This window comes from Crocodylus porosus, unplaced genomic scaffold, assembly GCF_001723895.1.
Source record: "Crocodylus porosus isolate Cpor-Errol unplaced genomic scaffold, CroPor_comp1, whole genome shotgun sequence".
In the NCBI taxonomy this organism is placed as follows: Eukaryota; Metazoa; Chordata; order Crocodylia; family Crocodylidae; genus Crocodylus; species Crocodylus porosus.
The window spans coordinates 80,354,588-80,379,458 of record NW_017728886.1 but is presented as its reverse complement, the minus strand read 5'-3'; the positions used below and the strand labels follow the sequence as shown (position 1 = coordinate 80,379,458).

The 24,871-nt window shown below is 42.3% G+C and overlaps 1 protein-coding gene across 3 annotated transcripts in view; it reads left to right on the top strand.

Moving 5' to 3' along the window:
• MYRIP (myosin VIIA and Rab interacting protein) overlaps positions 1 to 24,871 on the top strand; it is a 403,309-nt gene that overhangs the window by 162,556 nt on the left and 215,882 nt on the right. For all 3 annotated transcript variants that reach the window (XM_019537529.1, XM_019537520.1, XM_019537510.1), the window contains exon 3: positions 18,487 to 18,708. In XM_019537529.1, the coding sequence (XP_019393074.1) occupies positions 18,487 to 18,708 (222 nt within the window). The remainder of the gene's footprint in view (positions 1 to 18,486; positions 18,709 to 24,871) is intronic.

Below are 24,871 nucleotides of genomic sequence, written 5' to 3'. Positions count from 1 at the left end.
ATCACTATGAGTTCACTAGAGTTATGGGACATTAACACAAAGTAGATGTAGTAAAATGAGATGGAGAACTAGGAGTTCCAAGTTTTGGAATTATACTCTGAGAAATTACCCAATATGGTCAGATTCTAGTCGGTATGATTTTAAAAGCCTGTAGTAATCTGATAATATAAATTTATTTTTTGGATTACAATGGAATCATTTATGCAGATTTCCAATAGATATTCAACCATGGTGCAGTGTAAGCTACCCCTCCTATGTCCCCCACTGGTACTGTTGCATGGGCAGCAAGCTCACAGACCTCCTTCTACAGTATGCTTCATCAGCGATCCTGGCAACCCCAGCTAGAACAACTGGCACAGTGGCAGCTGGGTGGGAGGGGAAGGGAGTGGGGAGGGGCAGCCTGCCTGTTAACCCCTTGTGGACTGGATGTGACTTGCTGGATGCCAGTTGCATAGTCCTGTTTGAAGGTTTGAGAAAGGAGCATAGAGTGCACAGACCCAAGGAGGCTCTGCACATGTGGGTTTGGTAATATCCTCCTGCTGCTATTGGCCACTTCTGCAGTCCCTTCTATAGGGGAGGTGGATCTTCTCCCCAACAGAATGTTTAGCAATTAATCTCCACAAGTCATTGTTTGTAGATGTCATGTGTCAGTGGTTTTCTCTTCTGGCATTTGCACAAGACTAAAAACATGATATGCATTTAGTGAGGGGTGCTGAATAAAAGTGGCTATATTTGAAGCATTCAAAACAAAGTCCTTTTTTCTTAATTAAATGCACTAAAATTTCAACTATTCCTATTATTGGTGCTTGATTTCTCAAATTTCATTGTATTTACTAGTATATATTCCTTTACATATGAATGTTGACTACTATTAAAATTGCAGAAACAGGCCTGTAATAAAAGTATTTCTGGATTTCAGTTAATGAAATCCTCAATCCATATTGAATAATAATTTTTGAATCTTTGGTTTAAGTGCTTGTGTTACTATAGCAATCAAGTGTGCTGTCATTTTAACAACCTTAGAGACTGTGTTCAGTGAGCAGAGAAATGCATCTTCCCCTGGATTTTGTGAAGCTTTCTGAGTTATAATATATGATATGACATTGCTTCTAGAAATGATAGCATTTGATGTAAAATACATGGGTGTCGTATCTGTATTAAATAGGAAATGCATTTTGTTGATTCAGATTGATACAAGTATTAATCAAAGAATGGCCTATTTAGAATAGAGATAATACCATTATAATTTAGTTTAATAGATTTTGTTTTGAAATTGAGCAGTTTATGTATATATGCAGAAATATAGTTGTAGTTTTAAATGCACAGAAGCAACCTAAATGTGATTCCTTGTCCATATGTGTATACTTTCTTTATGTCAGTTGTTTGGACTTACACACTTGTCCTTTTAGGTCTTTAAGTGATTAAATTAGTGTTTTGCACAATATGCATAAGTATAACCTATTTCTTGTGCACCAGGGGTATGGAAAAGTTGTGAGTGTAGCTAGCTTGGATAGGCAGGATCCAAGGGCTATGCTTGTGCGAGGCTATTGGAAACTTTATTCTATGGATCTTCTAAGAAAACACAGCTTGCAGCAGTGGCCCTGCCTGCAAGCTGTGTGCTGGCCGGGGCCCTTCTATGCAGGGTGAGAGCAACATGTGAGGGCTGGGCAAGGTACAGTTAATTGGTGGGCATCCATAGGCTGGATGAAATCACTTGGTGTGGCAGGATGGATCTGGCCTGTGGGCTATATTTTGCCCACCCCTGCAATAGGATGTGCTCAGCAAGAGTAGGAAAGGTACAGATAGCTCTGTTACCATGACAACATATATAGAATGTTTGAGTTCCTGTACTGTTCATAAGTATATAATTAATAAGTAAGTGGGGGAAAGAAGGTTGCTATTATGGCTCAAAACATAATCTTTAACCTGTCAAAACTAGCAGGACCCAACATACTAACCTTGTAATTTTACATAGCAGAAAAAAATGCATTAGTGTAACAACATATACAGGTAGCTCTAAAGAAATAATAAATTTGAGAAATGCTTTATACCTATGCTTTGGAAGTTGATAAATCCAGAATAACAACATAATAAGGATGTAGAAATGTATGTTGATGAGATACCTGGCTATGGAGTTTGCGTGAAAAACTGCTGGTATAAGCATGCATATCTGATTTGACTTCTGTGGAGCCATATCTACTTCTTTTTACATAGAATTTGACCATTGGGCTTAGATTTTAAGACAGACAGAAAGCCTTGCAACTCATCTGGAAATAGTTATATACCCAAAGTTCAGTTAAAGACAAAATACAATTCTAATAGGTTTTAGTAGAAAATGGAAAGTGTATGAAGCAGAATCTTTGAGAGGGATTTAATAAGTGTTGAAACTGTAATGATGCTCTGTTACTAAGTCTTTAGGATCTTTAATAGCCTAGTATAATGTACTCCATATATTTAATGGGATGGAAATATAAAATGGATACAATACACGTTTTAGTAATCAAATTTTTTAATGAAAACAATTTACATAATTAGTAAGGATTATAATTATAGGAATTCTCTTTTTTTGTTTTTAAAGGAAAATATATTGCTTTGTGTAGCAGCTCTGAGAAAGGACTTTAGAACCATTTAAAGAAAAAAAATAATCAGACAGTTTTAACTATCCTTCCCCGCGACCTCGGTGGGGTGGCAAGTGTTGAAAGGATGGTAGAGGATATAACAAGATACCCGGAGAGGGTGGAGTAGGATGTCTGAGAATTAGGAACCTACCAAATTCACAGTTTCACAAATTTTCCGGACTCCATGAAATCTGGGCACTGTCTGCAAAATCTGTGGAAACCATCTAATCCACAAGGAAAAAACCCAAAAGCCTTAATGAGTGCTGTGGCAGGTCACCAGAAAGAGGGGAAAGGATGTTGGCTGGCTGAAGGGATGCTGGTAAGATGGCTTCTACCCCACCTTTCACTGCTGATTGGCTGCAAGGGCTGCCTGTCATGTGGCCACACCCCACTGCACCCCACCCATCAACAGTGAGGAGCGGGGCTGCATGATGGACAGTTCTTGCAGCCGATCAGCAGCAAGGGCAGAGCCACACAACAGTTAGTCCCCTCCACAGCCAGTCAGAGGCAAGGGGCAGGGCCACCAGTGCCCCATAGCCAATCATGGGAATGCTGCTATGCTCTTCCCATGAAATTGCTGTCCAGGCCCGTGTTCTGCTCATGAAATCAGGGGACTGACCCTGTGAATTAGGTAGGTTCCTAGTGAGAATACATGCCTGTAAGGATAAGGGCTGGCTCCTATCTACCCTTCATCTTCCAATTAGTTAAGGTCAGGGGAACTACCTGCTGAGGATGATGAAGCCATTTCTCCTAGTGGGCCAATTAAAATGATGTTCTCCCTTCACCAACTTCCCCCCTCCTCCTCCTCACAGTTTCATGCATGCACAGTTGGATTGAAAACAATAGGATGAAAATGTTTAATATTAAAAAAGGAGTAACACCTCAACTCATCTTTGCTTGCAGTTGATGGAAAAGCTGCAATAAAAAGCCCAATAAAAGCTGGCGGGGCCTGATCCCAGCGGTAAATGGGACCCAGAATCATGTTTGGGTGAAAGGTGGACCATTATAAAAGGGAGACCACAGGACTAAGGTCTGTCCTTGATATGACCTACTCCCCACAGCATTTTCAAGGAAAGAAAGGAAAGGGAAAGAGAAGGGATAGGGGAAACAAGAGGATAAACAAAACAGCTTAAATGCCAGAAATAGTTCTACATTTTATATAAAATAATCCAGCAAAATTTGAATGATAAAGCAATAGGTCCAGCTCTGAATGTGGGTGATTACTGTAATCACTTAAGCTTTGCTTTGGAGATTTCTGACATCATGAGAAAACCCAGAAGAATAGCTGTTTAATTCAGTATCCTGTTTTTCTCTGTGTTTGCCAACTTAACTGAATTCAAACTCCATTAGTCAAACGTGCAGTAAAGAGTTTCAGCCCTGTAAAATATAACCTGACAAAAGAAAACGGGGTTAAATACAATGACCCTTAACAATTTACAGGTTTACAGGGAGAGAAGAAAGAATTTAAAATAATATCAAAATGTTGTTCATTACCATCTAATTATGCTCTGACATGTTGGTCATTTCTAATTGAGTATAGTGTCTATGGGCATATATACATAAGACAGTTACTTGCCTAATTAGCGCTGCAGTAAACATCTCAACTAGGGACAGGTGTTCAAAAAGCCTGAGCCTGAATTGATTCAGTCTTTGCAGGTTAGTCTAACCTGGCTAGGTTGAACCAGTTTTTAACTGCACTGACATCCCCTCTGGACTGAAGAAATGTGGGCACATGCTTGTAGTGGCTCAGGCTAGAAGCTGGGGGATGCTAGAGTAGCCCTCCCTTCCCTTCTACAGTGCTGAGCTGAGGGGAACCCTGGCAGGATGCTCTGATTAGGAAGCTCCAATCCCCCCCCCAGTGTTGATAACAGAGCATTGAGTTACATAGCAGGGAGTTGTTAGCATTTGTCAGCTCATCAAACAAAACAAAGCCTCTCTCGTTAATTCAAGTTCTTAAACAACATTTTCCAAGGAAGGAACAGAGAGACATTACCAACTACCTGTTGATTAGGTCAAAAAATCCCTAAGCCAACACTGTCCTGTCTGCCCTTGTCCTGTCTGACTAACACAGACACAGCATGGACTGTAGCCAGCATGTGGTATGGTTACACTGAGGGGTATCCATGTAAGGATGAGGAGAGAGGGGGAATCCCTGCTTGAGCTGGGAATGGTGAGTGGGAGGTAGGAGGAGCAGGAGGAAGCCAGGCAGACACTGCTATATGTACTATATGTAGTCTGGATCTGCAGCCAGGGAGCAGAGGGGAGGGGCCAGCCCTGCTGGGCTGGAGCAGAGAGTAGAGCCCCGCCCAGAGTTGCAAAGCATCTGGGATGCTGGAGGACTCTGATTTAACTTAAACCAGGAAGGGGTCTGGGACAGACATTGCATAAACTGGTTTGACCAAATCAATTAAGTCTAATACTACATTCAACCCAGTTTATCTGAAACTGGTTTCAGCCATTTTCAACCTGGTTTATGTGCACTGAACACCAGTTCTGTTACAGGTTGAAACCAGTTTCTGATCACTTAAACTGGTTTATGTGGTGTGATGTTTGTTCCTAGCCCTCAGCATCTATACGTGCAGTGCTATTAGGACCGAATAAACTAATTAACTCTGCCACTACTTGGTACTAAACTCCTAGGGCAGAATTTTTTTTTACTCTGCAGCAATGCATGTGTACACACTGACAGGACTGGCTGGGGCACAAGGGTGCTTCAGTGCAGGGGCTGCCTGCTGGCTAGTCCCACACTGAAGCACCCTTGTGCCCCAGGCAGCCCCTCTGCGGCACACTGAGCTGGGTCATAGCAGACCTGGGGTAACAGGCTGACCCCCCGGACTCCTGGCCAGTCGGGGCTGCTTCAACCCAGCTCAGTGTGCCGGCATGATATGTACCAGAGTTTGCCGCTGTGCATTAATTGCTTGTGTAGTTGTACCCTATAAGTAACACAGCGTGAATCATTCATTTGGTGAAACTGCTTTACCCAGACATGAAATTGTTATCAGAATAAGTCAGGGACTGGCATAGTTAGCCTGGGTTTCATGTTGGGCCTGTGTGCTCACTTCTGATTTTGGTACCATCTGAATCATTTCTCTCTCTTAGCAATTGCATTGCCTGTTGTGCATTTTTATGATATACGTACGTGTGAGGCATGCTGATACTCAGGGGGCCCATCAGCAGTATAATTTGGTTCATCTTGATTAGCAGTAAGCTTCCCTGGCTTGGCCTTGACTACATCTATTTTATTATATTGAATAAGAGATACAGCAAGTTAACATACCTCCATTTCCCTTTTGTCAGGACTGCATGTAAATAAACAAAATGCAGTGCTTCCATTATTATGCATTTTTAAAGAAGAGGTTGTATCCTGAATGCCTGGTACATTTGTATGCAGAGAGTGAATGTTTTTGAAGCACCACCTCAGTGAGGCTTTAGCATCACATTTTTAGTTGTTAAAGGTGCAACTTATCAATCTATTCATATTTTATTTACTCAACCTTGGATATGAATTTAACATGCCTTTCCCGGCAGGGTAGTGTGGAGCACTAAAAAATCCCAAACTCTTGTGTAAAGATTATTGAGTTTCTGTTTTGTTCTTTTACCACACTTAACCTTTGTAGAGGCAAATGTAAGTCATCTAAAAGCTCCAAAAACCCTCATTACCTTATAAGACCTTTTTTTGCACTAAAGTTGCATGGCAGTTGAGATTAGCCATCAGGTTTTCCCTGCTTAAGCTGTTGCTTTATTAACAGTGCTGGTACAACTGATAATTCTGCAGGGAATGCTCTAGTGAATATTTTTCTACGCAGGGTAGGTAGGGATGTTAGTGCTCAGTCAGTGTTAAAACTCCTACTTACTTCCACGAGAGCAGAATATGGCCAATGCTGAGCACTTTTGACAATCCCTTACAGATTCTGATCTGTTACCTGGGTGTTGCACCAATGAACTTCAGTTGCCTTCATTCGATTTACTCCTTATTTACATCAATATAAATGAGAGTAGAGATCCTTTTTTCTGTATGGTAGTCTCTCTTAATGCTCTCAGGTTTCCAACTGTAGAGTTTTTGTCAAGGAGTGAAAACTTGGTGTCAGTAGAGACAAAGGGGCTTTACCATTAATTTCAGCAGGACCAGGGTTGCACCTAAGGCAGGGGTTGGCAGCACTTAAGAGGGGTAGGTCATTGCTTGCTCTGTGGATTACCAAGACTTATCCAGCCCTCTGACTACTACCCCATGCTGCTTATCCATGTGGGCACCAATAATACTGCCAGGGGAGACCCTGAGCACTTCGGACCTAATGGCTGCCACTGAATGCATGAATGCCAGCCCCCATTGTCTCAGAAGCCCTCTGGTGCCAATACCCAGGCTTTATGGGCCACATAAAATCATACTGCAGGCCAGATCCAGTTTGTGTACCTTAAGACCTAAGCTTTGAATAGAATGGGTGAAAAGATGCCCTTTCTTAATCATTTAAAAATGTTAAAATTTGCCTGACCAATGGGTATAAATCATCTCATTATCTAAATTTACTTGTATTTGTAAAAGAAACAAAGATGAAGAAGAAAAATATTGAAAGCTGTCAAATTTCTGATCAAGTACTCACTAATTGTGACAACATTTATATGGGTTACAGCAATAAAATTTGCAAGGGAAAAACAATCTTACAGAAGAGGCATCAGTAAGATAGTATGGAGGAGAATGGAATGACAGTTGAAATAATTGTATGGTCCAATGTTGCTCTTCCTGACCTCTGCTACAACAGGTGTCTTGCTCATAATTATTTATGAGCTGGTTTGTGTAGAGTGCTCCCCCACAGCAAGACCGTGTTTTTCCTGCTCTCCTTTGTATTTCTTTCTGTTGTTTTTTTGTATTTATCATACACTCCCTGCTGTCTGGCCCTCCATGGCACTCAGCATCTGCTGAATCAATATCTTGTGCACAAAAAAATAATAATTGTGCAATCCTGGAGGGGTCCCTAGCTGCAGACTTTGGATAGATTAACATGGAGGTTTGGGGGGGGTTTTTGCAGGTAATTGTAAAATGTTACACGTACACATTTTGTGTGTGTATGTGTATATGCCATATTTATTTGACTATAAGATGACCCTGAATATAAGATGACGTTCCAATAGAATTCAGATTCTATTTGTGAAAAATATATAAATTTGTTTTAATTTTCCAGGTATAAAATTAATTTTTGGAGGTTTTCCTTAAATTTGTCCCCTCCCACTGCTACAACAGGGAAACTAAATCTGGTGGGTTAGGACACCCCCTTGCTGTCTGCCACCCCCAACTTCTTTACCCTCTAGCTTCTTCCCTCTTCCTTACTGTCAGACCCTACTCCCTTTGAGCACATGGAAGTGAGGAGCAGATTTAAAAACACCGACCTTGAAATAAACAAAGCTGTAGCAATTTTCATATAGTATCCATAGATTTAGTTCATCCAGAATTGATGCATTTTACCTTTTCTGAAATTGCTGCAAATTTTAGCACAGGTACTCCATAAACACACTATTAAACAATACTTTAGTGCCTACCTACTTATATATACAACAAACTATGCATGATATTAATTCAAAACGAAAAGGCTCAGGGCAGGGCTGTCCCCAGGGGGGTGAATCAGGGCAACTGCCCCAGGCCCCACAAGCTCTGCCATCACCGCCGAACACCGTTAGCTGTGCCACCACTGAGCACTTTTGGCTCCAGCTGCTCAACACCCCCTCACCCGGGCCCTGCACAGGCTGATATGTCCTGGGTCCCGCACACCCCTAGGGTGTGGCTCCAGGCCAGGCTGTACTGCAGGGTGGGCGTTAGGCAGTACCTTTGCCACAGCCCTTAGAGCCAGAAGCAGGGCTCACCTGCTGCCAGCCTATCCCGTGAGGTGCTGCCAGACCCTGCTGGGGCCATGGCAGCCTCTTCTGCACCCTGCAGGGAGGTCTGGAACAGGGTGTTTACGGGGTGCTGCATGAGTCCAGCTCTAGCTCCGGCTCCAGCTTTCTGACTTCTGCTAAGACTTTCCTTGCTGTGATGTTGAAGTGTGGTGTCCTTCAAAGCGTGGGACCCAAAGCAGTCACCTTGATTCACCATACCCTCGGGAAGGTCCTGCAGATATGGAGCCCTAGTAACAGAGAAGGAGAAGCTCGTTCTGTTGGTGAAAGGGGAAATGTGTGGCCTCCCCAAAGTTGGAAGGCTCAAAACCACTGTCACCAAGAAGAAGAATTGGATCGTGATAGTTGGAGACTTCCTTTTGAGGAGGATGGGGCCATCCATCTGCTGGCCTGACCTGTTGTCTTGGGGCAGGAGGGTCTGCTGCTTGTCCAGATCTGAGATGTCAAGGAAGGATTACTGAGACTCATCCAGCCCTCTGACTACTACCCCATGCTGTTCATCCATGTGGGCACCAGTAATACTTACAGCCAGGGGAGACTCTCTGGGTACAAGGGTGAAAGGGACAGGGGCTGAGGTGGTATTCTTTTTGATCCTTCAGGTCAAGGGAAAATGCCCAGGCAGGAGTGCATGTGTCCTGCAGATCAATGCCTGGCTGCACAGATGGTGTTACCAGGAGGGCTTTGGCTTCTTTGACCATGGGATGTTGTTTCAAGAAGAAGGTTGCTAGGAAGAGATGGGATTTACCTGATGGAAAGAGGAGAGAGTATCTTTTCAGACAGACTCACTAACCTAGTGAGGAGGGCTTTAAACTAAGTTCGCCAAGGGATGGAGACCAAAGCCCTGAGGTAAGTGGGGAAGTAGGTGACCTGAAGGAAGTGCAAGCAGGAGTGGGCAACTGCTGCTCATAAAGAGGGAAGAACTGGTGGGGAATGTAGTAGTGGATGGCAATTTGGACAGCAATGATAGCAAGATGATTAAGTTTAGGATCTTGAGGAAAGGAAGGAAGGAGAGCAGAGTATGGACCCTAGACTTCAGAAAAGTCGACTTTGACTCTCTCAGGGAACTCATAGGCAAGATCCCCTAGGAGGCCACTCTGAGGGGAGAGGGGTCTAGGAGAGTTGACCATACTTTAAAGTAACCATATTGATGTGTAGGAACAAATCATCCCAATATGCAGGAAGACTAGCAAGTATAGCAGAAAACCACCTTGGTTTAGAAGGGAACTCTTCAGTGAGTTAAAATACAAAAAGGAAGCTTGGACAAGAAGTGGAAGCTTGGACAAACAGCTAGGGAGGAGTATAATAGTATTGCTTGGGCATGCAGGGATGAAATCAGGAAGGCCAAACCTCAGTTGGAGTTGTAGCTAGCAAGGGATTTGAAGGATAACAAGAAGGGTTTCTACAAATATGTCAGCAACAAGAGGAGGATCAGGGAAAGTATGGGTCCTTTACTAAATGGAGGAGGCAACCTAGTGACAGAGGATGCAGAAAAGGCTGAAGTACTCTATGCTTTTTCACTTCGGTCTTCACAGGCAAGGTCAGCTCCCAGACTACTGCACTTGGCAGCACAGTTTGGGAGGAGGTAAGCATCTAACAGTGGTGAAAACCAGGTTAGGGACTATTTAAAACAGCTGGACATTGTCGTTCTTTGGGGCTGGATGTGATGCATCTGAGTGTGCTGAGGGAGTTGGCTGATGTGATTGTAGAGCTGCTGGACATCATCTCTGAAAACTCACTGTGATTGGGAGAGGTCCCGGATGACTGGAAATGGGCAAACATAGTGTTCATCTTTAAGAAAGGGAAGAAGGAAGATCCAGGTAACTACAGACTAGTCAGCCTCAACTCAGTCCCTTGAAAAATCATGGAGCAGGTCCTCAAGGAATCCATATCCAATGTCTTTTAGGAGTAGAAGGTGATTAGGAACAGTCAACATGGATTCATCAAGGGTTAGACATGCCTGACCAACCTGATTGCCTTCTATTGCTGGCTGAGGTGACTCACATGGGGCCTCGAGTATGGGGCGGCATATGGTCCAATATGATCCCTGCTGTGGGGCAAAGTGGCCTGGGGAGGGCTGCCAACAAAGAGGATTTACCTTTCGGTCCCAGAGCGGTGAAATGACAGCAGCACATGCCACCAGCACGGCTCTTTAGACACACATGCTCCCTACGCAATGGAAGAAATGCAGGGAGTGATGTCATAAAGGCACACCCAGAAATAGAGTGAGTGGGGCATTTAAACTGGCAGGGGACTGCTGAGCAAGAGGAGCAATGTGGAGGCTGCTCTGAAAACCCCTGCATACAGGCTCTGACCCAAGCATGGGTTGCTGAGCCTGGCAAGGGCTGCCACAAGGGTCCTGAGCCTCACAGAGCTGAAAGACAGAGGCTCCAAGGTTTTAGCCCAGAGAAGCTTGTTGGAGGAGGACTCAGAGTAGTCCTCAACCACACAGCAGGTAACCAGTTAAAGGTATAAGGATAACTGGTGAGCCACAGATGGCTGGAGGATCATCATGAAGTGTCACATGAGTCAGAATTCACAAAGCACCAAATAGCTGGTCATGTAAGACGACAAATTTAATCGCCCTATTGTAATTTTCTTTGTTTCTTTTTGGATGTACTAAAAGGCTGATGCCAGAGCAAGGCATATGTATACGGCAATAATTTGATTTCATTTATTTGAGTCAATACTGATTGTGGACTAATAAGGTGAATACCTATTCATTATTATTTAATTAGCCAGACTGACATGTCTGACTTTGCCCTAATACAGGGTGGGTGGCAGGACATATTATTGCATACTGTTCTGGTGAATACCACTTGAACTACAATCTAGTTGCCATGTAGAAGAGGTGTAGGAGAGGTGGGGCATCAAAAAACACTCCAAAAGGGGAGAAGTTTGTATTTAAGGTGACTGTCACCACCCATTACTGGAGCCTCCTTCTTTGTATAATTCTATTTTGCATATCAAGTTGTGGCAGGTGAACAGAAAGGGACTTCATCTCCTCCCTTTCGGTAAGGTCCCCAGGAGGGTCACACCTTCTGTGATGAGATGACTGGCTCTGTGGATGCAAGGAGAGCTGTGGATGTGATGTACCTTGACAGCATCCCACACTTCTTTGTCAGGACCCATGCCAACCTGTGCTTCAGGCAGTGGCACTGGTCAACATGGATCTGCTCATGGAGGCACACTTTTGATCTTGCACATGCTAACTAGTGCACACCTTACACAGTTTTGCTTTTATGACCTTTGTGATCAGCTGATTTATCCTCATATTGCAAATGGTAGCATTGCAGCAATTGAGTCCTGCATCAAGCCTAGAACTTGTTTGAGCCTAGGGCAGGCTTTTTCAGCCTTTTCACACTGTGCGCCTGTCATCTTACTGCAATAAACTGTCAATTCCTTACACTTGCTATTAAAGTAAAAGTAAAGCTGTATACATTTTAAAGATAAATATATACATTTGCAGTTGTGGTTTGAGAGGCTGATAAAGAATACTTGAACTTCAAAAGTGAAGTTATTGGAATAGTAGGGTCGTGAGGATTTCTTTGATTGAGACCTAGTAACATTTTCAAAAACCCATAACTCTCTTGATTGCATTTTGTGACTTCCCTGAGAGTTGCAAACAACTGGTACAAAAATGCTGGATTAGATCAGATCGGACTTATAATTCTAGGGTTCCTACCTATTCTACGTTATAAGTTCATTACAAATACCTTTTATGGTAACATCTTTTCATACTTTTTTCACAAGCATACTAATTAACTTCGGGGGGGGGTTAAATGCTATATTATCTCAGCCTTTTGCCAACATACATAACACTGTGATTTCATATTTTTAGATCATAGCTTTTTTCCCCCTTGAGGCACATAACCACATCTAATGCCCCAAGTACAACAGACCATCCAGGGTTTTTACAGTTTTTACAGACTCATTTCATTTCTTAAAATGCATATAGAATCATTGCAGCATTTTTGAGCTTCAAAAATAGCAAGCTGGAAGTTAGAAAAAAGAAAAATAACCTTGTCATTCTGCAAGTCAAAACCAGACATGCCTTCTTAAGCAAGACGTTACCGTCCTTCCATAGCAAGGGTGTGTTTGGTTGTTTTTCTGACTGTTTATGCGTTTAGGATATGCTGCAGTTGTATGCAATAGATGATTTTTTACAGATCTGTAAGGGGTAGAGGAAAGGGCATTGTTACTGAAGTTAAACGCTGAAGAGTTATCTTTAACATTTTCAAGCTACTTTTGGAGAGGGGCCAATCACATTTGGGGAAAATGGATGACATTTCAAAACCATTGGAATCCACCAAAATAGACCTGTCCAATTCTGAGCACAAATAGAGCATTAGCAATTCTAGTTCTGCACCAAATAAGTCCAGTCATACTTGCTAATAAGAAGGAACTCAATTAGTTGCATGATGCAATTGACTGGAATGGAGTTATGTTTGGATCAGGTATTTGAATGCTGCTGTTGAGGCAGAGGTCATAAAAGTGTACCACCTATCTGCTTTGTCAGTGAGTATGAAGTGAAGCAGTATTTCACATTTGAATTCTAAAAATGATGATGCTTATGTACTTCCAGAGAACCTTTAAGTATCCCAAAAAGTTTGGATTTGTATTTAGATATGTATTATCCATTTGATCGATGGGCAAACTGAAACACAGAAGTTGGTGATTTGTATAAGGTCACCCAACACAATAGTAGCCTCAGTGAACTGGAAATAGGATCCAATAGTCCCAACTTATTCTTACCCTATTTCATCACCAGTATGCTGCTATGACTTTGTGGGTTTTGGAGTAAACATTCCCGTAACTCATATAATCTTATATAAACTGCATATCTCTATAGAACAAAAGGACACCCACCATACATATCATAAATTACTAACGTAAGTTAGTCAAGCAGCAAAATTTGCCTCTTTAAAACGCTGGTAAAAAACTTTCAAGGACAATAAAAAGTAAATGAATAGATTTTTAGATAGCATAGAAAGTGAAAAATGGAAAGGGATTATCAGTGATAATATAAATATAATTGAGAGAACTACACCAAAAGCATTATTCTAAATAATGTTTCCAAGATAGCTTTGCTGAGGATTACATGACAAAAACATGGAATAAAGTTTGTTATATATATATTTCAGAGATTCTCCAAGGAATTGACATTTTGTTCGGTTAGAAAATTAATAAACATTAGTCCCTGAAAAATGTACCGATGCATCTGTGAAATACAATTAAAAAAAATATGTATTTCTGTAACTGAGTAAGAGACTTTCAGGGTAAACTTGGTATAGCCTCCCATGCCTCTCCCCTGAGTGTTGTGCATTGGGATTCTTCATGAACCTCGCCATGGCTTCTTGGGCTACAAGGCCAGACTATTGGGAGTGACTTCAGGTCAGTTCCCCAGGGGTCTCGTCTGCCACGTCTTTGATGATAAGTCCATTTTATTGGGAGGACGATGTCTGCTCCTGCCTCCCCTGGTACTTCCCTAGGCCCTCCTCACTGCTGTTTCTTCTTGGGGCTCCACCTTCCCTACACCCCGCCTAATGCCAACTGTGATGTTGTTTGCCACCGCCAGTACTCAGGCCCTCTCTTTCAACTCAGTTTCTTAGTTATCAGCTAGTGATAGTACTTGCACGGAGCATTTCACACAGCCCCTCTTTTGCCCTTGGTTGAGTCAGAGCCAGACTGCCCCCGGCCTCCAGCCCCCCTTGGCATGTTGATTGCTCCCCACATTCGGTACGTGTTGCCCATTTCCTTGGCCAGGGTTCGGTCCTTGTCATCTTCACCAGTGTCCCAGTCACTGCGGTTGCCGCCCTCAATCCACGCTGCCTCCACTAGCAACTCCTCGGGCCCTTGCTGGCCCCGTGTTCCCTTGGTGTTCCCCTTCTGAAGGAGCCACCAAGCCTCCTCCACTGGAATGTTTGCCTGCTCTGGCCCCCTGGGCCAGCTGGGAACACTGTTTCCGGTCCCTCTGGCTTCCTTCTGGCCAGAACTTTTCTCTGGGTGCCAGGCGCTATCCCAGCCAATCGACCATGGCACACTTTTATAAAGTGCACCCAGGCAGATGCAGGAGCCGTTCCTGGCTCCTCCCAGATCTGCCACAGGTTTTTTCTTTGATCTTCATCTGTGGAAGTTCCAGCCGCCGTGGTTTCACTTTCACTATGCTCCACTGCTGGCGCAGCATCTCGCCACCTCTCCCTGGACTCCAGTAAGTTTCCACCACACTTGGCATGTACCTTTGCCTCTATTACATTACAGATGAGTAAAAGTGATTCACAATCACAAAAAAAATTAAATCCAGGCTTAATTTTTTTCAGCTAGAACGAGCTCTATTCTGTAGAATTTCTTGTAATATCCTCATGACTGATTGTATCCAGTCACCTTCCAGTTGTGCATTAAGTGATTCCTATGTGGTTCATTCTCTCTCCTTTTCCCAAGGAGAACATTTTGTGTGGAAGATTGGGGGGTGTTGTTTGATTTTGTTGTTTGTTTGTTTGTTTGATTGATTTTTAATATTAATGGCCCAGGTTTGCTGTGGAGAAAATGAGGTCAAGGTCTGAGGCAGATGTTGAGGTTTTTTTATGGTCCTTCCTTCCTATGAGAGATTATTCCACAGTCTCCAACTACCCCCCAGGAGAGTTCTGTCCCCTGTTTGGACAAGATTTAGAAAGTTACTGACCATAGTCCTCATCTTGGTCTTCAGATTGTTGACTAAAAAATGGTAATTGAAGGTTTGCTTTTGGGAATTGGTTTGAAGGTAAAGTTAAATATGCATTAGAACAATGGTCTAGGCAATGGCAAGGGTTAACTGATTTCTAAAAATCCTGTTTGTCTCAATTTCTTCAAGGCCCACTGTATCTGACAGAGGCAAATAGACACACAGGCTGGGAAACTGAAGGCATGCAGCACAGTGTTCCGTAACATGAAATAAAGTGGCACCAAGTTAGAGTGCCCAAGTGCAGAACTCTGGGGATTTCCAGCTTTGGTAGATGGACCAAATTAGGAGAAACTGGGAAAGAACCAGATTAAGATGTGTGCATGTGATGGGTTTGTGAAACAAAGAAATATCCTAATAAGACAGAATATGAACAGTATGATGACCACAGAGAGACCAATCAGTGATGCCCAAGAATGAAGAATCATCAGAAGGAAGAAAGACTACAAAAAGTAGGGATTTTAGAGCAGCAAAGGGTCCGCAAAAGGGGAACCCAAGGCCACCTTGGATAGAGGACATATCACCAGCCCATCTCACCCACCCCACTGGGGCTTGGCCTCCTACCTCCAGGATGCTGACATCTGTCATTCAAGAGAGAACCTCAGAGGGAAGCTTGCATACTGGCTAGGTGTACCTTGACTCTGCAGCTCTAGGACTGGTAGATTTAGAATTGTTTCCATTATTCTTATCTGCTGTCACAGTGTATCAATAAAATTTGCCTATTATCAAATGGAGAGATGGTGGTCAGTTTGAGGGCTTGGGTCCTCCCAGAACAAGGTATCTGGGTCATAAATCCAGTGCTACTATAGATCATCTTTGCAATTTCCAGGAACCAGACTACTGAATGTCTTGAAAGACTGAGACCTTGAACTTCATTCAGGTAGTATAAGGGGTTAGGGTTGACAAAGAAACTCAGAACACAAGAATTCTCATGATTGAAATTATGGTAAAAATATAATTTCTCAGTATTTCATGGATTTCATACAAGGCTTCCTTTTTCATTTTCAGCTTTTCTCAAAACTGGAAGATGCAGCTTGTTGCCAATAAATTGCAACCCTCCTTTATCTTCATTTGGAGCATGTGCTTTACTGTCCAAGGAAACAGCATGGGGAGAAACATTTTGGCTCAGCTCCTTAGGTCCACAATCGTGGGTGGTAGCCAGAGGTGGATTTGTCTGCTGATATGAATTGCAGCATCTGACAGGCAGTGCCCTGGGTGAAAAGCTTAATTGGCCACGTCCATTAAAAGCATGTGGTGTACATTCCAGTTTAGTCTTTCTGCTCAGATACTATATCCAGTACTCACCATCACAGTAATTCCCTGCCCATGTCCCCAAAGAGCAAATGACTTTGCCTTTTATTATATGTATTATGAAACTATCAAGAACCAGACTCCATTGTGGTAGTTGCTGTGCCTACTATCCTCCTCACTCTTCTCCCAGGAGAAAGCCACTGGGATGCATTGCCTGTGTTCTACAGAGAAATAAAGGATCTGCAATTCTTGGCAAGGGGGGCAGGTGGAAGATGCTATTTTATCACTTTCCTTTGGTACATGAAGCAATGTAAGTGCTAGCTGCAATATAGCTCTTTATCACTCATGTCAAATACAATTGATTTACCTTCCTTTATTTATCCACCTTTAAAAACAGTAAGTCTGGCACACTCTTTAAGCATAATTGCCCAATTAATCTTTGGCATAACTCTCAAGTTCATGGAGTTGCATCAGAAATTAATGTGATCCAGTAAGGATGTTCATGGTAAAAAAAAACCATATTCCCTTAACATGCAATTCTTGTATCTGTTTCACCTCTAATATTTCTACTGGACATCTACATAAATAAATTGTTTATATATCTTTTTTGGGAGAAATAGTTAGTTATAGCCTATCCTTGGGAACTGCATTGCATACTGCTTATGTGTGGTCTGCCTGTCAGGAGTAACTAAAAAATACTGTATTCTTCATCTGCTCCAAGACAGATCAATATTGCCAGTGGCTAATGAGATTGAAAGTGTTACATTTTCAAAAACATCTCATGTGCCCATAGGACTCTGTTTAATACCAAAGCCAGAGAACAATATGCACTTTATATCACTAGAGGCAGAAATGGCAGTTAAGATGATGAATCCTAAGCAAATCTCTGGATCTGTGTGTGTGTGTGTGTGCATCTTTCCTTTAAGCAATATTATAATAATTTGGACATGGAAAAAGTGTTGATTTCAGTTTAAATCAGCATATTGGGACTTTTTTCTGTTAATTTATTGTGTTATACCCATAATGCTAAATAAATATTTACCAGTCATTAAAGGTGGCCAAAATATTCATTATTAATACTGTTCTATAGAATTCCATTTTATTTAGCCAGTTATTTATGAAAGAATCCTGTTTTTTTCTTCTATAGTGTTTGTTAATTGTATGGGCCAGATGCCTTCCATGAATAATTTGCAGGTTATGCCATATTTAAAATCTCTGTTCACTTTTTGTTATTCATGTGGTCATTTGCTTAACTCTCCTGTTATTGTTTGCTCCCTGCAATGAACGACTGAAGCATTATGAACAGAACAATAATAATAAATAACACACTTCTGCTATGAACATTTGGACAAGAAAATATTTCTACTATATTCATGGAACTTTTGGGGTTTGCAAACATTTTCACAAATAACCTGCAGTTGGCCAAATATTGTTCCTGAATCAGCAAAACATTTAACTCTCACTGAAATCAAGCATGTGATTAAATGCTTCGTTGAATTGGAGCCATTATGAACAATATGATCCCATGAATCAGAACAAACCAAACTCCATGCTTTTATTCTCAAAGGTATTCATTAATCAGGAGGTTGTGTTTAACACAATACAACCAACGCTTTCACTTTTTTACGGTGTTTTTCATCTTCAGAGTGTTCTAAAAGTAGTAATGAATCCTCAAGCAAACCTACTGATTGTTAACCCCAGGTTACATATGGAATAGCTGAAGCAATGATTCTTATCTCAGTTATTTCAATTTAACTGAATGAAGTCAAGTGGTTTGCTTCAGGACACAGTCCAGAGAGTTCTAAATGACTTGCCCAGGAGCACAGTCAGAGAAAAGAGTAGAAAGCAGAAGCCCCCTCTTTTCCAGTTCTTGGCCTGGAATAAACATTACTGACGTGCATTTTACACCTACAAAAGTTATTTTTGTTGCATGACGCAGGGATTGGAGGAGCAGAGTGGGGAACAAAGAGAACTTCAGACAGAACATCAGTTTCATTGGTTTTTTCTCCTTTCTTCCAGTGAAATGAAGCAGAAGCTGGATGAAGAGGGTAACAAGTGCAGCATCCTTTCCAAGCATCAGAAGTTTAATGAGCATTGTTGCATTCGCTGCTGCTCCCCTTTCACTTTTCTCATCAATAGCAAGCGGCAGTGCCAAGACTGCAAGTATAATATCTGCAAGAACTGCTGCTCCTATCAGAAGAAGGAGAAGGCTTGGATCTGCTGTGTCTGTCAGCAGGCAAGGTAGGTGCATGTTATGGTATTGTCAGGTATAGAACAACTGGACTGAAACCTTGACTTGAGCTTTCTTCCTATTGTAATAGAGAACCCCTGACCCAGTTACTAGGAAGGCCAGAGAAGGTAAGAAACCCAAGGCCAAAAGAAGTAACAGCTCTGGTGGACTGAGCCAGGGACTAAAAAAGGACAGGCAGCTAATGAAGCAATTAGGTATACCTGGTCCCTGGGTGTAGAAGACCTGGTTACATGGTCAGAAGGAAGTTGGGCTTGAGGGATCTAAGTCCAGTCCCTGACCATGCAAGGGGCAGCCCCTGCTTGCAGCAGGGAGTAGAGCTCCTGGGAGAGAGGGGTTGCTGAAGATGGACAGGCAGGCGCCCAAGCCATGCAGGGAAGCTGGGTTGAGATGTTTCTGACAGCTTTAGGGCCTGCAGGCAACATTTACCTGAGGGAGGGAGACTATTTGCTTTGTGAAGCAGTTAGCTTGCATTTTTGTTCTATTTTGAGTTTTGAGATGGGGTTTTTGAACTTGTGACTATAGGGGTAGAGGAGGCCACAAGCAGGAATGCCTAGGTGGCACTCCCTTGTTATATGTGCCAGAAGCTAGCCCTAAGCCAGAGGGTTGGAGGTGGGCATCATGAGACTGGAACTTTAGGAGGGGCTGCCACCAAGGCAGAGCCAATACATGGGAGTCCAGGTCTTAACCAGGGGCGGGCAATTATTTTGGGTGGAGGGTTGCTTATTGAGTTTTGTCAGGCCGTTGAGGGCTGCATGACAGGCAGCCAGGGGAAGATAAATATTAATTTTCTAAATTTTTTAGAGGTCCTGCAGGCTGGATAGACTGTCTTGGTGGGCCATATCTGGCCCGTGGGCTGCATTCTGCCCTCCTCTGTCTTAAATAGTGTTCAAAGGCTAAGGTTGTGGCCAGAGAAAAAGGGGACCAAGGCTGTGAGACCTGAAGCTCTGACAGTGCTCAGAAGCCTGTGGGAGCACTCCTTTAATGGGGAAGCACAAGAGACAGCACAAGGCCCCAGGTCAGGGATTGGCTTGGCTGGGCAGGAAAGATGACCAGCAAAGTTACTCTTAGCCCGAGGGACTGCCTTTCCCAACAGCAAGCCAAATAGCATCAAAGTTGTGGCAGGCGAGAGACTGGAGGTGAGAGAGAGCTGGAGATTGGAGGTGGCACTGGGAGAGAAACCGGCAGATGGGCTGGACCATGGAGAGGCTGAGGGGGACCAAGTGCTGGGGTGGTAGCCCCACAAAGGTACCACACCAGTTTCTCCTTTTCTTAGTAGTTTGTACTGGTGAGATGCAAGAAGCATTGCAAGAGATGAAGTACTTGAATGCCTAGAGGAGGTTGTTAGGGCTTGCTTTATGGCTGGAGTGTTATTTAGTTACTTGTTTTATTCTCAGACTATTAAGTTGAACTGAAAAGTCAGCTAGTACTAATTGGACTTAGTCTGCAAAAGGAAATGTGATTCTTAAATATCTAGGTTACTAATGAGGAAGCACAGATGGTTGTAAGGCGGCCATCTATTTTACAGTAATCACTTCAGAATAAGGTGGAGAGAGGAAAGAAGGGTGTTTGTAAGTAGGTTATCCTACTGTGATTTTGGTTGGAATGCTTTTCTAAATGACAGGTTTTATTTTGGTAGAAAAACTGAAAGCTTAAAAAATAATGGCATGAGCTATATCATAATTTTCATAGTCAAGATCAGTTCAGAAAACTTTGTTTACAGATGGACTCCAATGGAAAACTTTTAAACCACTCCAAAAACAAGTTAAAGAAAGGCAAAACAAATTAAAACAAAAGAATCACACCAGCATAAACATGCTCTTTGAGAGCTGTCATGCTCTTTGTAGACACTTAATTCCTTATAGCTGCATTGCAGGCCATGGACAAGGCATTCATCTCTAGTGGTAAGTATTTGTGTCAAATCCCTACTGTAACACACTACATTACTGCTAAAAACATTGTCTGGGAGTTTGAGTGTACTGGCTGGAGAACTACACAGATGAGTTCTCTAGGTCAGAGAACACTAGACAGCTGTGCTTAGGGGAGTGACAGCTTGTTCTCTCCCCTGCCTAGGAAGAGGGCATGCTATCAGTAGGCAGTTTCACAGGCAGAGGTGCTGGGAAGTAGGGCCAGGGAGAGCTTACCTGACCCTGGTACCTGGTCTGCCAACTTTGAAATCACCATGTGTATGGCAGTTTAAAAGCCTGCAGGCCAGATACTGGCGTTGGGGAAGCTCTCCAGGCCTGTTTTTCCCAAACTTCCAGTTTAAAATTCTTCCCTTAACAGTGACCAGGTTCCCTACCTTGCTGGCTTTTACATTGCAAATAATGCCAAGTGCTGGAGGAGCCAGGAGGTGGGCTAGAGAGAGCCTCCCCACCCCAATTCCTGGCCCTGCTAACTATTAAATTGCTTCATGTGCAGCCCAGCTCCTGGAACCTTACTGTGGCAATGCAGCTGTCTCCCTGCAGCAACAAATACACCCCTCTAGGTTGAACAGGAGGAATGAGGTGGGGGGAGGGCAAATAGGGGCAGAACATTCTCCCTGGTGGCAAACTTCCTGAAAGCTGGCTGGCAGGAAGGGGGTAATATTCCAAGGGACAGTCCCCACAGGGCTTTGTGGCAGCTTGCCACCTGGTGGCCTATCAGGAAACCAGTGCGCTCTTTCTCCATTGCAGTGAGGGATGATGAACAGGACTGTCAGACACTGGGCATCTCTCTGTCCCAAAAGAACTGTTTGGCCATTCAAGTTAGATAAGGAGGAGGGAGATCTTCCTGGTAGGTATCTGATCTAACTTCTAGCAGAAGAGCTGGTTCTCTTCCACAAGAAATCTATGGAAGGGTTGTACACTCTTATTTTGTACTGAGAGAAAGGCGCTTTTCTTGGAACAAATGTAGTGGTTTCAGTGATGGCAGCTTGGCCAATACAACCATTATGCCTGACACAGTAGCTACAAAATCTCAGTCCTCCCCTCTGTTGGGGAGAAGAGAATAAAAGAGTCAATACCAATCCCTTTCCAAGAATGCAATTTATTCTTTTCCAGGAAAAAACATCATCTTGCTTGCCACAAATTCCAACTTCTAAAGTCTTCCCTGTTCATGAGAGCACTTGTTAATACAATCCTTTTAACTGCTTAGTAGGCCGTTAGCCAGCCTCCCCAAGCTTGGCAAATAAGGAATTCCTTGAAGGTTGTGTTATACTTCTCTGCCTGCTGAAAAGGTTTTACACGTCTTTCATTGTTTAGCTGAGGACGAGGTAAGTTCACCTCTCATGGAGCCCCTGGGGATCCCCAGCAACTGGAACAAATTAAAATATTACTGTAGTGTTTACTGTTTTGGCACCATGTGAACGTGTGCGTAGTCTGGCAGCAGCACTATCTGTGGTGATACTAAATGGGAACCATATAGGGAATCCATGTTCTCTTTTCTTTCTTTCTCTTTTGCAAAAACCTCTGCACTGTTCTCCAATCTCCCTCTGTGCATTAGTTCAGGGCATGTTTCCTGTGGTCCCAGATCTTTTTACCAAGATGTTTGGAGATGTCCATGTGCTGCAGGGTAACTAGCCATAGTAACAATGCAGTATTTCTAAAGTCTTTCTGCTTATGAGTTGCATTCTCTATCAAGATCATAAATGAGTCCACAAAGATTCTTGGGCAATTTGTAACATCTGATTTTCATTAAAAAAGCAAAACAGGACTGTTTTCTACACTGATCCCTATACTCTTTGCAGACCAGATTGCTGCAACAAGTTACTGCCCTTCTTGCAAAATATTCATCTTTAACATACTTTTCTTACTTATTATTAACTATGCATCTGAAAGAAGCAATTGAATCCAGAGAATTGTCTAGGAACTGATCATTCATATGGACATGGAGATAGCAAGGCCTGTGTACCATAGTATAGTTAAATACAGAGACTGCAATTTTTATTTAAAACTTAATTATCCAACTTTGGTAAATTATCCAAACTATCCAAAAGGTTTATTCCTATGTGACCTCACTGGTACTTGGGTGAGTATGAATGCAATGCCTTCTTCTTGCCTTTGAGTGTACCTTAGACCCTGACTGGAAGCCAGAGCTGTTTCCTGCTGAACTTCATGAAGTGAGAGCAACTGCTGGTTAAATTGAGCCTAGAATTACAATTTGTCCCAGCAGCAAACTCTAGCTTCCTTTTCCGTTCCAAGAGCCTACATGCAAGAGGAAATTGGTTGGACCTATTAGTCCTTCTGGTGCTCACTGGCAGGAGCTGGTAAAAGGGTTTAGTGTCCAGCATACAGTACTTCACTCCCTCTCCCCCTATCTCCTCCACCACTTTACAACACAAAAAACATGGGCAGGAGGGAAAGAAGCAGCTGATGACAACCTACAGGGAGAAGTAGGAGCAGCCTTAATCAGGAGCACTACTAGCCATGATTAAGGACTCATTTGCTGAGTTCTCTCTGCAAGGGTAAATTATTGCTCAGAGCTTCTCACCAGCTAGTGAAGTGAGCATTTATAGTTGTATTGTTTTTAAACAGAACAAGATAAATGTCATGGCCAGTTTATGCTTTTTTAAATCTGTAATGAGTTAGGCCAGAGTCTGCTGCCATTCACAAGGCAACTCCCTTGATTTCAAGCAGAATAAAATCTACTGGGCTTGATTCCTCTCATTTATATCAGCCTAATGCAGGAGTAATGACAGTGAATTTGACTGAGATCAAATCAGACCCGTAGTTTTCCACCTCAGATAAATCACTTCTAATAATAATACTTATGGCAGTGTCAGCTATTCAACACCTGGCAAATATAATTGGCTAATTTTCCCCCTTTATGTTGGCAGTTACAATCCTGAATGTTAATATCCTGTAAGTATGTGAAATACTCAGAAGCACTCTTTAAAATTTGGATGTTGTGGTTATGAAGCAAATATGTTTACTGACCAACACCAACATATCTCTTTCTGAACTGCAGCAAAGGTAATTTTCACATGAGATATATTTAGGCTGCTATGGTAACCTGTCAGTTAAATTGTTCTTTAATAGATACTAAATTTAAAACATCATTAGTACCACAGCAATTCTCTTTCCCCGGTCCCTTTTCTCCAGCAGCCATTGCAAACTGTTCATCTGTGATCATCTACTGTGGTTTAACAGTATGTTCAATGGTTCTTAAAAGTATAGGGGAAACCAAGGCAATTCTGTACTTTCTGACCTCATATATTTTTAATGTATCCCAGTCATTTGATTGTTATAGAATATCTTAATATAAAATAGATACATTTATTACAGAACAATAATCAAATAATTCAACTGGCTGTTTCCTGATCAACTATTATAGAGGAAGAATATGAAATGGATTTAACAATAGAGATTTCTTCTGTTTAATCAAAATCTAGTTTCTTCCTTAGAAGGTACTTGGACTGTTTAGGAATGGAGAAGGTATGCTGAGTTGTGCAGATAAGTTATAGTGTAGTTACAGTAAAACCTCAGCAAAACATAAGTCTCATTTGTTAACAGTTAAAGAAAATAGAAATGGGATATTGCTTTATTCCAAATGCATATACCATAGAATATCTATCTGGTTACAAACCTGACCTAGAGGTAAATTATCTTGCTTTTGTCAAAATCTATTTTTGCCAGCTCAACATTTTATTCCACATAGGGAAAAAAAATCAAGTTTTGTATAGGAATTGCATTTTTGGCCTGTATTTTGGGTGGTTTTTGGAAAAGGGGTTGTATTCAATCTGGAGAGAATCAAGCAATAACATGAATTCCCTGAGATGTTTCATTTGTGAAACAGTAGTGATGAAATGTCCAATGTTCACCAAATCATAGGTAATGAACAGACCAGATCCAAGCTCATTGTTCTGCTGTGCCAAATGGTAACAGACAAATAAGAATCATTTTAATCCAAGCAGCTAAAAAGATGCAATGACAACCTCAATAATGTGCTATTTAGCCTGGCCTCTATGTAAAGTTGACAACCATTAAAACAGTATTAATATTTTACATATATTGCATGAATTTGCAACCTGAGTTCTGCCAAGCACACAAGAAAATAGCCAACATGGTCCCCATCTTTAAAAAAGGAAGGAGGGAGGACCTGGGCAACTATAGGCCCGTCAGTCTTACCTCAATCCTAGGGAAACTCTTTGAGAAGATCATCAAGGAGCACATCTGT